A 15,834-nucleotide genomic window follows, 5' to 3' on the forward strand; every position below is an offset into this window, starting at 1 on the left:
CTATTGATTTCCCCCCCCCTCCTCATCCACAAAAACTGCTTCTGTTAGCATCATACATTCACCTTTATAATTATTCCTTTCTCTTCTTCATCCTCTTTTCTCCTCAGGTGGATGGGGTGAGTCTGCAGGGCTGCAGTGAGCAGAGGGCCATGGAGGTGCTTAGAAGGACAGGTCCGCTGGTCAGGCTGAGGATGCTGAGGAAAGCGGTGCATCTGAGTCACATCCTGCCACCAGTTCCTCCTCTGCAGCCCCTCCGACACTCCCACAGCTTCCATGAGGGGAATCCATACAAAGTGGGCCTCAACAAGATTAAAGAGACAGGTGTTTTTGTTTTTTTAACTTCAAGACGAGCAGTAATATCAACATGCATACATAATATGACACGTGAGCTGCAATATTTGCTCAAAAAAAGGGCTAAACATACTCTGGTGCCTCTATGGGCTGCGGGTGATCTTTGCTACCTCTCATGTTGCTTGGAAACTGTACACACTTTAAAACGGTTTCAACTCAAGTCTGCTTGTTTGTGCCAAAAATGTGTTTTCCCTTGTTTTGTCAGGAATCTGCTCTCTGCGTGAGATCTCCTGGCAGGCGGCGTACGCCAACAGACGACCCCAATATCATTTCAGAAACGGTAAGCCGCCCTTTCCCCATACGGCCTCGTGCCACGCTGCACTGCAGCCTGGAAATGGATCATGGGACTAGGTCTGATATGCTAATTAGGCTCGGGGAACAGTAATGTGGCAGCAAGGCATGCTCGTTGATGGGAGTCTATTTATAGCGTCGTGCAGTCATGTGTTTATCTAACTCATTTAACTCATTCCAGATGATCCGTCTCTCACTCTGCCTGCATATATGGCTTTATTTAGACAACGATTTCTGGGCTTGATTAGAGAGCACAGTCGAATAGGCCCTGATTGCTGCGAGGCTTTTAACACATGAACAAGAAAACATTATTATGCCAAGAAAATTCTAAGATGATCGGCGTGAACGTGAATGTCTGTGTGCATTCATCAAATTTATATAGGACTATCAACAAATAAAGGAAACGAGGATACATTATGAAGATATTGGTTCCCGATTATGACCATTGTGTATTACTTTATCATTAGGGAAAAAGAAAATAATCTCCATCAACATAACAATGCGTATACTGTACGGCTAATCTTAATTTGTACCAATTATGCTGCGTTGCGTGAACTTCCAACATCTGCTATTATGAAACGCCAAGTTAATTGTCTGTAACTTGTCTTCTGAGAAGCATTTTACAGATCTGTAAACTAACAACATTTGTCATTTGATGTACTTCGACAATTTCTAAGCCATTCTGTTCAACTCGGTCTACGGCTGATCAGATTGTGCCAGCCTGTGAAAGTTAAAATGAATATAACATTTCTTTATTAGGCCAAGGGATGTGCATTTGTCCTGCCTAGTACTATAAAAGACGATAATAACGGATAATAGAGGCACAATATAGTGATAAAAAGCTTGCACAAACTTCCTTTAATAAAACAACACTTACAGAGCAGAGTTGATTATGAAATCAACCACACAGTCAAACATACTGGCCTTTAAAATGTACAAAATTCTAAAACATTATTATTTGATACGTTTATTTCAGGCTGAAATTGTTTTAAAAGATTGAGTCACTTAAAGTGGAAAAAAAAATATTAATATATATCATTTTTACAGCAGTTTTTGGGAAGGTGACATTTTCTGCCGGCAGGAATAAATTAGTCAGTTTTTTTTCTAAAAATCTGACACTGCAAATAATAAAATATAACAGTGCATCAAAACGACAGATGCAACTGATTTAATAAATTGGCACGTACACAGCAGATTTGAGTGTGAAATCAAACACACAGTCAACCGTGCATCAGTGTGCGTCATTTACACAATGGCAGGTGACCCGTGAGTAAAGTAACGTAATGAAACGTGTACTCACGTAAAATTAAGCTGAGCGAAGTATTTATTTTATGCATGAGTTAATACTCACAGCTATTGGTGAGTCCAGTCTTGGAGCATTTTTCATTACAGCAAACACAGTGCACGTGCTGCTAAAGGCATGAATGTGTTGTGCAATGTCTATGTAACTCAGGTCTCATGTAGTTAAATATAACTAGAGTGGTTAATGCGATGAGACTGGGCCTGGGAATCTATTCGATCTATACTTCTAATACTGCATTCTATCTTAATAATGACCACCACAACAGTGCTTTAAATGCATTAATCCTCACAGGTATTGATTTGCATCAACGAAATGAAATTCAAAGGAAGGAAGTCATGTCAAAATTGAATAAAGAGATTTCAAAATAAAATGCACAGTGTCAAGTAAAAGAACAATAAACAGTTAAATAATAATAATAAAAACTTTTGTTTCGATACCTTACAAGACAATACTATCCCAGAGTTGACTTAGTAGGAGTAAGCAGAAAAAACGATGGTAGTCTCACGAAAGTAATGGCAATGACAATGGCGATGACAGTCACAGTTCACTCACTCACATACACCTCAGCGAAGTCCAATAAAGAGAAAGAACAACAGTTCCGTCCGTTAGAAACCCGTCTCGACCGCTCTCGTTCTCCAAGATTCGTCTAGTTACAGAATATTATCCCAAATGAGCCACAATAATACACGCCATTTCTTGTTGAATTAGCATTAGCTCCATCTGCTAGCTAGCTAGCACGTCGCTAACCACGTTTCACGTCCAGTCTCTAACAGTTAGATACAGCACAAAAATATCGACATGTATATCATATTTACCTCTTGCAGGTCACACAGAAGCTTATCTTAGGCCGACGAGTAGTCAACCTCCACGAATAATCCAAAATGCTTAGCTCTCTCTGGTCCAAAGCGTCGCTATGCACACCTGCTACACCACACACTACCCTGCGGCGCTAGCCCCGCCCCTTGAACAGTGACTCTACCCTGATTGGCTCGTGAGTTCGATAACAACCAATGATAACACAGAAATGAAATGAATGACAGCTAAACAGGTAAGAGGTTAGGTTACACACATACACCGCTTGTTTATCTCCTTATCTGTCAGAACGCTGATATTTTATCGAACATAATGAACTTAACTACTTATATATATATATATATATTAGGGATGCACCGAGTGCCGTTTTTATAAGAATTATTTTCAACTTAAAAAGCATACTGCAATACTGAATAGCGCCACAAGGTGGTGGCGCCTGCTTCGTGGACATTCCCCAAGAAGGAACTCTCAAAAACAAGTTGGTGGTGGTTGTACTGTTTACGTCTTACCGCTCATTAGTGAACGTGGTACCGTGGAGACTTGGCTTTGTATGGTCGATGTGAATACTTTAGAATAAAGCTGCCGTGTGGAAATATCCCCACTTCTCTGTCTGTCGACTCTCTGAGCTAACTAGCTATCCGGAGCCTCTGCTAACTGCTAATCCCGTTAGCCTATCCACCTGCACCAGCTCCAGTGTCATCTTTTAACTGTAAATAGTCAAATTTATTAAAGTGCGCATATTATATAAACATTTTTAACACATATTTTAACTTTTTTTTTAAATTATAAACATCCCTTGTGTTATGATGAGCTTTTAATGCATTTTATAGATGATTTTATACAGGGCTACATCTATTTTCCATCATCCAGAGGTTGATGGAAGGTTCACTTGCTCTGACCTTGTTGGCCCAAGGTAGTACACAGATTCACCAGTTTAGTCCTTGTTAGCTCCAGTAGAGACTACATCCATGAGGTTTCCATTGTCAGTCTTCAGCTCTGTTCAGGGTATCCGCAAGGTCTTTAAAAGTCTTTGAATTTAAGGCCTTAAAATGTATTAAATTCTCCTAAAATCTCATAAAAGGGCTTAAAAATATATCAAAGTTACTTTTATTTAAAACATGCATAAACTTGAGACTCGCTTTGAAATGTTTCTGTTTTTGAGGATGCGATAACACAACTACAACACGGAACTAAAGTAGGCCACCTGTGTTCCTCGGTGAGAATTTATGGAGCACCACTAGCTAGTGTGCTATGCGCGCGCCATGGTGTGTTACAGTTTAGCATAGCATCGGAGAAAACTTAATGAAAGCCCACAGCTAAGCTGAATTTCAACGATTTGTGGCTCCAATTTTTCCAGTATGGATTTGAAATGTGTCTTAAATTGTATTCATTAAAGTCTTAAAAAGTCTTACATTTGACTTGTTGAAACCTGCAGAGACCCTGTCTGTTGCTCTCACCAAAAATGTGAACAGTGTTCTCGCCAACTTTTTTTGTCCAAAATCACCTGCTTGGGTTCATCAGTGCCACAGTCGCACACGGAATAATTCAACAGGCCTGTTCAGTCCCACTACCATGAAATAAACCGAGTGTAGGCAGACGCAGGGTCATTTAGAGCAGGAATCGTGGCTGCTGCTGATACACGAGCGGCGGCTCCCATCGCATGTCGCAGATGTTTCTGTCCTTCCACAAGTCGTTAATGACATGAAAAACCTTCTTGTGTCCATATTTTGGACTCGGAAAGTTTGCTTGTTAGCCCTGGTTTCCGACCACTGCCTGTTGAACACAGAAGACACAGGTGTTCCCGCTTCGTTTCCTGCCAATTACAGTTTCCCCGCAGTATTTCTACGCCAAGGGGTGTCAAACTAATGTTAGTGCAGGGGCCGCATATAGCACAATTTGATCTCAAGTGGACCAGACCGGTAAAATAACAGCATCATAAGTCAAGTTTCTTGATAAATACGTTTAAAATAAGTTTCTTGAGAGAAATTGGTGCAGTTTCAACAATATTATGCCTCAGTTTACCATTAACAGATCACTAATAACCTCATTTTGCATATTTTCTGTGATTTTTCCATCATTTTACAGACGTGAAACTGACCGCAGATGAAGAGGACGACCTAAGGAAGAGGTGGCAGCATGCAGTTGGACCACAATATGAAGTTATTGTATGTTTCTTTGTAAACTAGATAAGATATCTTGCATAAACCTAGTTTTTTCAAGAATAGAATCCCACATACGGAGTATTACGTGCGCTCCGCTCTCACATTGTCCTCGCAGGTGTGTCAGCTGGAGCGCTTCAGCGAGACAAGCGGTCTGGGCGTCAGTCTGGAGGCTCGAGCAGGGCATCATTACCTGTGCTCCGTCTTACCTGAGGGGCCCATCGGCCAAAGCAATAAGATCTTCACTGGAGACCGGATATTAGAGGTAACCCGGGCGAAACTCCTGATCCTTTAATTGTTTTGGTGACGATTTTGCAGACGGTTGATTGCTTTGGCACGTGTGGGATATTTAATTTCTAGTACCGTAGTTTCCTCTCTGATGTTTTCAGCTTTCATTCATGCAGATAAGAATAGCAGTGTGTTCTTTACAGTACATGAAGAACAGCTTATATGGGGGAGAATATTGCCTTCACGCATATCTAATTAAAGAAAACACACACTACATCCAGTTTAAACCACATTTTCTTTGCCTTGATGCAGAAAACCGTACTCTGCGAGTTCACACAGATCAGTCATCGTGATTCAAAGTCTGATGAATGTGCACCTTATAGAAAGCACCGCAATTCTGCAATTTGTGTCCCTCAGTTAATCCATTTTTATTTGTATAGTATCAAGTCAAGGTACATTACAAAGTAAGGACAAGGTCTAGATATATATTATGTGCAGAATGCATTTGCAAATAGTGTATTTTCCTGGCAGGTGAATGGGATCCCTCTGATTGGACTGACTCATAAGGAGGTCGTCAGGATTCTGAAGGAGCTGCCCGTGGACGTTTGCCTGGCGTGCTCACGAACTGCGCCGCCTTCAACTCCCGACAATGACGACGACGAAGTCCAGCTCACCCTGAAAGAGCTGCTGGCTGAGTTTAATGACAAGGTGAACACAAAGGATGTTTTAGTGTTTCTGTCCTTTTTTTCCCCGAAAACCAATTTCAGCACAACATTAAGGACCTACTTTTCCGTGTCCTCTCGTCTTCCTGCTTGTCCCAGTTGGACCAGGGCTGTGTCATTCCGTGTCCCACGGCCGAGGACATGACCAAGCGCGGCGTGACACCCGTGTCGCCTCCGCTGGCCATGTGGGAGAGAGAGGCTCAGGTGGTCGAGCTGGAGAAAGGCGAGTCGGGACTGGGCTTCAGTATCCTGGACTACCAGGTCAGAGACATGCCCCTGAGCCTTTCTACAAATAGAACAGACTGGAATAGGCCCAGAGTCTAAGAATATCAGTGTCGAGTAGAATAGGGCGAACACTAAGAAATTAGAGAGGCAGAGAGGTGGACTTTTATATTCTGCTGCTAGATTTCTTGTATTCTGTGTTAGACTTACGAGCCATGCAAAAAACTAGTTGTTTTATTGCTCTCGTGTGGTCCATTTTCCCCCGCACATTCACCTCTGAGTCTCTGTCTTTATGTCTAGGACCCAGAAGATGCCACTAAAACAGTTCTGGTGATCCGCTCCTTGGTGCCGGGAGGCGTAGCCGATCGAGACGGCCGCCTGCTTCCCGGCGACCGGCTCGTGTTCGTCAACGAAACCGACCTGGAAGGCTCCAGCCTGGATTATGCCGTGCACGTGCTCAAGTCCACAGGCTACGGCCCTGTTTGCATCGGCGTCGCCAAACCGCTGCCAGTATGTGACATTAGTGCTTTATTTTGTTTATTTGAATTTTCTATATTTCACTATTTTCTGATTTGCAGGTTAATATTAAATATATGTAAAATCCAGTATATAAATGCATATAGTTTGGTGTTACAATCTGTCACCATGTATTTACATGTTCACACAATATATATATATATATATATATATGTATATATATATATACATATATATATATATATATATATATATATATATATATATATATATATATATATATATATATATATATATATATATATATATATATATATATATATATATATATATATACATATATATATATATATATATATATGTGCAAAACTGTAAGATACAGCATATGCATTATAATAATTACATGCACTTACATGCACTTTTCCTCGAGTACTTCACTTCTTCTCCTTTTTAGTTTTGGACTGTGGCTTAGTAACAAGGAAGGGAGAATCCAGTTACAGGCCATCTGAATTTTTAATGCAGCTGAGGGATGAACACAATGCTCAACAACACTACAGATGGAGAGAGAGAAGGGGGGAGACGAGTAGAGGGTGTCTAATTTACACTCGCCTCCTTTAGCCCGTTTGCCTCGCTGTGAATTTGCTTACTTGCTTAAGTTTTTAGTGAATTTTTTTTTCCCAAACTTTTATTTGTTTGGATTTGTTTTCAGCTGGAACAGTGTGGCAGCTTGACTCCCATCTCAGAAAGGAGCACGCAGGCGTCCTACGATGAAAGCCTCGCGCAGGACATCCTGCTAGCCGAGGGGGCCGAGGACGTCAGCAACAGCTACAACTCGGAGGACGGCAGCGTTACCAAGCAGTGTTACCGGACGACGGTATGTAAGATAATCACATTTGAGCCTTTTTGTGATACCAAAACAATGTGAAAACAATGTTTTTGTTGCCATTTAAAGAATCAATTCTGATTCAGATCTGGAATAAATAGAAGGAATTGTTGTTAAAATATCATCTAATAGGTTTTTGCTAGGCATTTGCTCCACGCTTTGGGCTCAGCAGGAAACATTTGTGCACCGACAGTTACAGTAACACTGCAGCAGTCCATCATCACACACGGGAAAGCGTTGTTGCTCATTACCATACGAGCCCGAGATTCTGTGGGAAGACATTTTAGCTCTTCTGCTCTGCAGGAGATTACAGCGGCCGAGTTTGTGTTCTCTCTCTCTCTGTGTCCGTGTTCTATAACGGGGGAGCTTAGAGTCGGCTGTATCGATATCACTGGGTCAGGTACAGAGAAAGTGCTCAGTGTCAAAGACGTGCTCGTCCATTGTGGCCGCAACTCAACCGCCTTTTATGCTCACTTTTGCTTAATTGGCCACAATTGCCTGCTCGATGAACAGTGTTTACAGCATTATCAGCACACGGGCACCTTGTTAATCCAAGGACGCTCACTGTCGCACACGTCGAGTGTTAGTGTTTTCATCAACAGCACATATCAACGCTGCTTCTACTCTTCTATAATGGCTCAAAGAATAGCTCCTTGTTGCTCCCTTTTCTTTGTAAAGTTCTCAGTTTGCATACATCGTAGAAGTCAAGTCGAGTCAAGACGACGTTTGATGTTTTTGTTTCCCAGGAATCAGAAAGTGAGCAGTTTGTGTGCACTTCACTTGTAGCCTATGCATTTGTCGCTGCTCAGAATCGGCTCTATTTTTTTATTTTTTTTCAGCTACACATGACTCCAGGGATGGCTTTGTGGGTTAGTTTGTCAAACACGTCGCTTCTTTCAGTCTCTGAAAAGACAAGAAAGGATTGCCTTATTTAAACCTGCACAAACATATAAGTCGAAGTAGAAGTTTTCATGGTCCACAAAATACACAAAAAGAGGATGACTGTAATAGTTTGGATCCCTTTGTTTGCTTTTAGCACCACTGCTAGGTCAAAAATGTCTATCTACTATAATGATCTTTCCATAAATATCAGCCTCAAACCACGATGTAGCGCATGTCAATGCAGTAAACTAAGATAACAAACATGTTACACATTGTAATAATGTTTACCGTGTCACTCTCTTAGGAGAATCAGCCGCGTAATCGCTTCGGCGTCATGGACGACAGCGAGAGCCGCCGGGCCCCGCCTCTGCCCCCCCGCACCAGCTTTGAGAGGACAATCACCGTTGTCCGGGGCAACCGTAGCCTTGGTATGTTCTCCGTCTTTCTCATGGTGATGGTGTCTGGGTGTGTGTACATCGCCGGCGTGGCGATAATGACGCTGATAGGCGGCGGTGGTGATGACGACTGCGTAGAAGACGAGTGGTGAAGTGGGTGGGGGGGTGACAATTATGTGCATGTGTGCGTTTGTGTGCGTGCTTTATACGTGTGTGTGTGTGTGTTTGTGTCGAAAAGAGACGAGGAGACAGTAGTAGTTTGTTGTTTTGTCTGGTGATGTTGACTTCATTGTCTTAACTAGAGATGCAACTAACTCGTAATCGATTAATTTTTTGGTCCATAAAATGTTGATCAGTGTGTGTCAAACCTGGAAATGACGATGTTCTCCAATGTCTTGTTTTTGTCCACAAACCAAAATGATTCACTTTTAATGATTTCTTTGTTATGTGCAGCAAAGAAACAAAGAAAATATTCACACTTAAGAAGCTAAAACGATCAGAAATCTTGATTTAATCATGAAAAAAGCTTCAAACCGATTCATCGTTGATCAAAATAGTTGACGATTAATTGAGTAATCGATTAATAATCGATTCATAGTCCAACAAAGTCCACTGTTTGGTTCAAACGTGACGAGAGAGGAGAGAACAACAGGTCGTGCGGCGCTCCTGCGCTTTCATCTGAGCGATTCTATGCAAAACATAAAGAAACGAAGTCATTAATATTCTAATATAAAACGCTCGAACAGGGGTAACACACTGTGAGCGCACACTGTGAGCGCACCGCTCTGTGTGTGCACGTGTGAATAGTTTAATACTATGTAAATTTACACAGGTAGAAGGTAACCGAGGCGAGAATAACACTCTTCTCTCTGAGCGTTCGTCGGTCGTCGTGTGTTTGCTGGAACGAAGTGGAGGATTTACATTTTGTCTTTTGTGTTATTTATGGTTTTGAGAATGTGAAAAGCTTCAGTAAGGCTCGAACATGGGCAACAGTATCATTATTATTAATAATAGTCATTTGTTCCACTCTACTTTCTTCCATTTATTAGGTGCCGTGACTTCTCCTGTGACTATAGCTTTATAGAAATAAAAAAAAAAATCTGTTTTTGTTTTTGCCTTGCTCATAAGTCTTTAGAAACATAAAAATAAGCAGCCTGTTTAGTCGTCTATGCTATATCATAACCGCATTCAGATTCTGCTGTATCTCTGCAGTGCAGTATTGTATTAAGTATTGTATTTCAACTGTGAGGCTCTTCACTATTATTACGTCATTTGTCTGTCTGTCTGTCCGGTAGCCGTGTGTCTTCACTCCATTGTATTCCAGGCACTATGATTGTACTGCAATTTGAATGTCAACACTTTAAGACAATAAACTATCTATTTTTATCAAACATAAGCACCATATAGTCATTTTTCTTTGACCGACTTTTTTTCAAATTATGTTACGACCATAGTGTTGTGGATGTCGCCTATAGACCAGAATTTGTTGCTGCCCTCCGTCTCTGCAGTGTGTGTGTGTGTGTGTGTGTGTCCGTGTAATTCCTGATTTACCTGCGTCTGCCTGGTTGCATTAATGAAGTGTTTGTGTAATCCGCCTTGCATCCAATTTGATAAAGAGTTGGCATATTTTTACCCCTATAGTCACCTGTGCCCTCTGTGTGTGTGTGTGTGAATGTGACCGTGAAGGATGCTGCTCTGTCTGACATGTGCTGCCATGTTGGTGTGCTAATCTGCCTTGTGTCTGTGCTGATTATGCCACTGTCCGTCTGTCTGGCATGTTTTCAAATCAGCCTTAGCCAACCCTTAACTCACCTGTGCTTCTGTGTGTGTGTGTACGTGTGTGCGCGTGTGTGCGCGTGTGTGTGCATGTTGGCAGGGATGTCGGTGAGTGCTATCAAGGATGGCTCAGGCATGCTGGTGCGCAGTGTGCTCCAGGGCGGCTCTGTGAGCCAGGACGGCAGGCTGGGGGTGGGGGACGCCATCTTGGCCATCAACGGAGAGCCCACCTCCCACCTGAGCGACGCCAAGGCCAGAGCCATGCTGCGCAGACACTCTGTCATCGGGCCAGAAATGAGGTGAGGAGCCAGACACTGTCCCAACTGCCTTTCACAATGAACACGGTCCCCGTCGTGTCGCAATATGTTGTGGTTCACACAAATCTCCAGCAGCTCTTACCAGCAGCATTTTACAAATGTGGGGAAAGTAAGGCCCTTAAAAAGTATTCTCAATCACGATTTTGTGAGGTGTTGAATTGTGTCCGTAGAGTTTGACAGCAAAAAGTATGTATGAATGTATTTATTAGTTAAAAAACAACGCCCTGCAAGAACGTATCTTGCAACAGCGAACTCGCTCCTCCTGGAGCAAAATAATATCCAAAATCGCATAAAATAAACTCCAAAAATCGTGAATACTTGAGTCAAAGTGTTGCTTTGCCTTAGGTTTTATTTATTCTTTTGAGTTTTGTTCCTTTCCAGCTTATGAGTTCCGTTGTATGGTTGTGCTCTATAGATTTAACTGCAAACTAAAACTGTTTTGTAAGTTAAACGTGTTGCTGATTACAGGTCATAAAATATTTTGAGAAGGTCTTGAAAAAGTCTTAAAAAGATACTGAAATTAACTTCAGGATTCCTGCATATATCCTGTTTTAACACCCCCCCCCCCCTTCTTCACTGAAGTGCTTAAAAACCGTCACACTTTTTAATTGTAGTGGAAGATTTATGAGTCACCGCATGAATCATCAAATACACACTTCTGGTGGTTCTGTGTTGTTGTTTCTACAACTCCTGTTGTTTCTGCTGTCAGAGCGTAGTGAAAAGCCTACACGTTCATACCAAACTTACACCCGCTAACAAGAAAAATACAGGTGTAACAGGTGCAGGAAAAGTAAGTCATGAATCAGTGATGCTACATTTACGCTAATGCCACAACCTGTATATATGTAAGTTTCATCCTCGCAGGAGCACATCTCGATGCGGTATCTGAAAACTATCAATAAATCATGACAGGAAGTGGACTTGCCCTCAAAAGTAATTAGAGGAACAGATTGGCCGTGATGCTTCCTATTCCCAACCTCTTACGAACCCTCTAATAATACTAATAGAGTTTCCGACTGCTTTGCTTTCAAATCCCCAGCTTTGCCCCCGGTGCGCGGCACCAGAGGTACTGTGGATACTTTGAATTTTAATAAGATGAATTAACACGGAATAAGTTGAACGATTGGAACGTGCGCTCGGATGCGGCGCATCATCATAAAAAAAGTGTGCAGGAACTATGTCACAAACGTGAATTATCTGACTTACGACGCACCTTGTAGGCAACTCGTAGCACGCTTCGCGTGGCAGTTTCTAAATTCTTGTCGTTCAAAAATTTTAATGGCTCAGAAAAAGATGTAAAGTAGGATTTGTTGCACTTTCCTTCCTCCGTCATCGTTCAAAAAATCAGTTTAGGCCCTTAAAAAATATTAAAAATTCTCAATCATGGTTTCATGAGGTGTTAAATTGTGTCCGTAGAGTTTGACGGCAAAAAGTATGTATGAATGTATTTATTAGTTTATTAGTCCCTGCAAGAACGTATCTTGCAACAGCAAACTCGCTCCTCCTGGAGCAAAATAATATCCTAAATCACAAACTATGTCACAAACATGAATTATCTGACTTACGACGCACCTTGTAGGCAACTCGTAGCACGCGTCGTGTGGCAGTTTCTAAATTCTTGTGTCGTTCAAAATGAAAATGGCTCAGTTAAGTAGGTTTGTTTGCACTATCCTTCCTCCGTCATCGTTCAAAAAATCAGTTCGTTTTGAAAGGGGGAGCTGTAAATGTCCTTTGAGAACCCAAAAAAAGTAATTAAATACCGCTCACATTTCCCAGATCTGTGCGTGCAGCTCTTGACAGTCAGTGTGACTCAAATCAGTGAGTATACTCTGTGTATATATAAATATATATATAAATATATATATACATGACTGTACTGTAAGTGTGTGCTGTCCACACAGTCACAAACATCACTTTCACTCTAAACGATCTTTTCACACTCTGGATTTCCATTATCACCTTGTTTTTGACGCCTCAGTCATGGCTGAGTGAGGAGCTGCTGTCATGTTAAATTAGATTAGATGATGAAATTTTTTGAAGCTTGCCCAAGGGGAAATCGGGCGGAGGGGGGATGGCGGGGTATGGGAAGCGGGGGGGGGGGGGGGGGGGATTATTACTTGTTCTAACATCAGCAGTTATGGCTCCACAGTTTAAGACGCAGCAGCAGCCGAGTGGCGTCGTGCCCCACCTTCGCCACCCTGCTGCCTTGCAAAACACCCACTCACTCACTCACTCACTCGCTCCAACTCTCTCTTGCTTGTACACACACACACACACACACACACACAAAGTCTTTCAATGGTCTAACCTCCAAAAACACCTTTTTCCCTGCTATGGGAAATATCTCTGAATAATTCATCACTCAGCTCACCTTGAACAGTGCGCCTCTGAATAAAAGAGTGTTTTAAAGAGGCTCTCGTAGATGCACACGCATAGACTCACACAGATGACACACACTTTCTTCATTACAAACACACACACATACATACATACATACATCCAGAAATGCTTACCGCACACTGCAGACAAACTAACGTAGAGGGCTGTGCAGGCGTGTCTGTCTCTATCAAACTGCCTCAGTCAAGACACCTTAGCACAGAAGGACCTCCATATTCAATCTGCCACCACGAGTCTCCATGAGTGTCCAACCGGGGTAATTTCATAACGTCCTTGACACTTTTGAAGTTGAATGACGTCTTTGTCACAACGACGGCGCATAAACACTTTCATTTCAAGTGTTCCCAGAATCTCTCAGAGATTTCTTGGAATCTCTTAAAAAAAAGAAGGTGAATTTTACTCACTCGTCTTTTTCCTTTTCAGTGTTTTCTTTTCATCTCGTGCCGGTGGTCGTGCTGATGGAGCGGGACACGTGTATAATTTTAGAGCACTTTAAAAAACAAAAAAACAAAATGTGACATGGAAAATAACTCATAAACAATTTAACACTTAGTTACAGAGGGTCAAATAGACTTGTTGTTGTTATTATTTTACACTGTGCTATGTAATTATTGTGGTTAAGAACAGTTTAATGGTGCACATTTTAAATCCAGATTGTCACCAAACTCTAACAGACTAATGGATAACACTCAAAGCATCAGCCAGTTCAGCATAACGGCAAATCTGATGATCTGCTTTCTTACCCAGATTAACGTAGATGAAAATATTGACACTTCTGTCGCTCAGAGTCGTTATCGACAACCAGACTTCACTCAGGCTTTGTGCTCCGTCTAATCATATGCACGGCTTTACATTCATGAGGCTGATTCATGCTCCTAAACTTTACTTTAAACCATTTCAACCATTCCATTATTTCTTTCTATAACATACTAATCAGAGGTGGAAAGTAATGAATTACATTAACTCCCGTTACTTTTATTGAGTAGGTGGTTTTTTGTGTGTAATTTTTAAAATGTTTATGTTCTTTTCAAAGTTATTTGGCTTAAATCACGTCCTTTACTTAGTAAAAAAAATAAATAATTACATTTAAAAAGGTGAATGATGAGGACATGATTAGGACAGGTGAATGAATGTCTAGGACAGGTGAATGATGACATGATGAGAACAGGTGAATGAGGACATGAATGATGACGACAGGTGAATGATTACATGAGGACAGGGGAGTGATGAGGACATGATGAGGACAGGTGAATGATGAGGACATGTGAATGATGACCTGAGGACAGGTGAATGATGAGGACGGGAGTGATGAGGACATGATAATGACAGGTGAATGGTGAGTACAGGGGAGTGATGAGGACATGATAAGGACAGGTGAATGATGATATGAGGACAGGTGAATAATGAGGACGGGAGTGATGAGGACATGATGAGGACAGGTGAATGATGACATGAGGACAGGTGAATGATGAGGACAGGGGAGTGATGAGGACATGATGAGGACAGGTGAATGATGAGGACAGGGGAGTGATGAGGACATGATGAGGACAGGTGAATGATGAGGACAGGGGAGTGATGAGGACATGATGAGGACAGGGGAGTGATGAGGACAGGTGAATTGGTGTTGATTTAAGTCCCTGAGTGAGTGAGAAAGCGTTTTTGACCTTTGACCCATGATGACTGACACATTTTGTGTTTACACATTTTATTTTGTCACCACTTCAATTTGGAAAGTTTTGTCTTTGATTAAAAACAATTCACGTTAAAATGACACAAGAAAAAACCCCAACATTGTTATTAAAGTAACTTTTACTTTTTTTTACTTGTACTAAGTAAAATGTTATCTACTTTTACTGGAGTAGAATATTTCAGTACTCTTTCCACCTCTGCATATGATCATTCGTCATTTGTCCTGTTAAGTGTTTATTGTTTAATGATAATAAGTGATCAGTAAATTGATATCTTAATTTTAATATTTACTCATTTTCTTTTCCCCCTCACGTCTCAGGGTCACCTACGTCGCAGCCCGTCAGGTGGATGAACACCGATCTCGTCTGTGTTTGCCTCCTCTAGCCTCCATCACAGTAGACTGTGCCTCTCCTTCACCCACTCCACCGACACCTTCTCCTGAACCTGTATCAGGCTCGGGCAGATCCTTCAGTCCACACAGAGCTCCGGCTCCACCTCGCAGCCTTAAACTCTCCACCACCTCAGTCAAAGCTGAACCTGCAGCTCCAGACTCAGCCACAGTCAGAGCGCCTCCTCCGTTCAACGCGACTCTGAAAGGCCGAGCCGTCGTCCCCACCGTCTCCCCGACGCGGGATTCAAGGTAATGTAAGATCCAGAGATTTTCAGCCCATTATTTATGGCCACCTAATCCACACTCAGGCCCTGGAGTGCAAGATAAACCTGTCTCGGGGTTTATGAGACTTCAAGGCTCCGGCTTTTACTACATGTTGATATGTTTGCTGCAGAGAATTCGCACAATGAAACCGTTTTACTTCGTCGTTGACTGCCGGTGTAATTTATGCTAATAATATAAGGTAGACATATTGTACCCTATGTCTGTGAGAATGCTTTGGTCAAAATACCAAAATAAGGATGAAGCACCATAGCAG

The 15,834-nt window shown here is 41.8% G+C and overlaps 1 protein-coding gene across 1 annotated transcript in view; it reads left to right on the forward strand.

Moving 5' to 3' along the window:
- LOC310943949 (multiple PDZ domain protein) overlaps positions 1-15,834 on the forward strand; it is a gene marked incomplete at both ends in the record, with an annotated part of 39,699 nt that overhangs the window by 6,849 nt on the left and 17,016 nt on the right. Inside the window, 11 exons of the mRNA XM_083909645.1 lie at positions 108-321; positions 557-631; positions 4,844-4,923; positions 5,036-5,182; positions 5,677-5,853; positions 5,967-6,128; positions 6,390-6,599; positions 7,276-7,440; positions 8,636-8,759; positions 10,603-10,801; positions 15,225-15,545. Of these exons, the coding sequence (XP_083765771.1) occupies positions 108-321; positions 557-631; positions 4,844-4,923; positions 5,036-5,182; positions 5,677-5,853; positions 5,967-6,128; positions 6,390-6,599; positions 7,276-7,440; positions 8,636-8,759; positions 10,603-10,801; positions 15,225-15,545 (1,874 nt within the window). The remainder of the gene's footprint in view (positions 1-107; positions 322-556; positions 632-4,843; positions 4,924-5,035; positions 5,183-5,676; positions 5,854-5,966; positions 6,129-6,389; positions 6,600-7,275; positions 7,441-8,635; positions 8,760-10,602; positions 10,802-15,224; positions 15,546-15,834) is intronic.

Source organism: Microchirus variegatus, assembly GCF_963457635.1.
Source record: "Microchirus variegatus genome assembly, chromosome: 23".
In the NCBI taxonomy this organism is placed as follows: Eukaryota; Metazoa; Chordata; class Actinopteri; order Pleuronectiformes; family Soleidae; genus Microchirus; species Microchirus variegatus.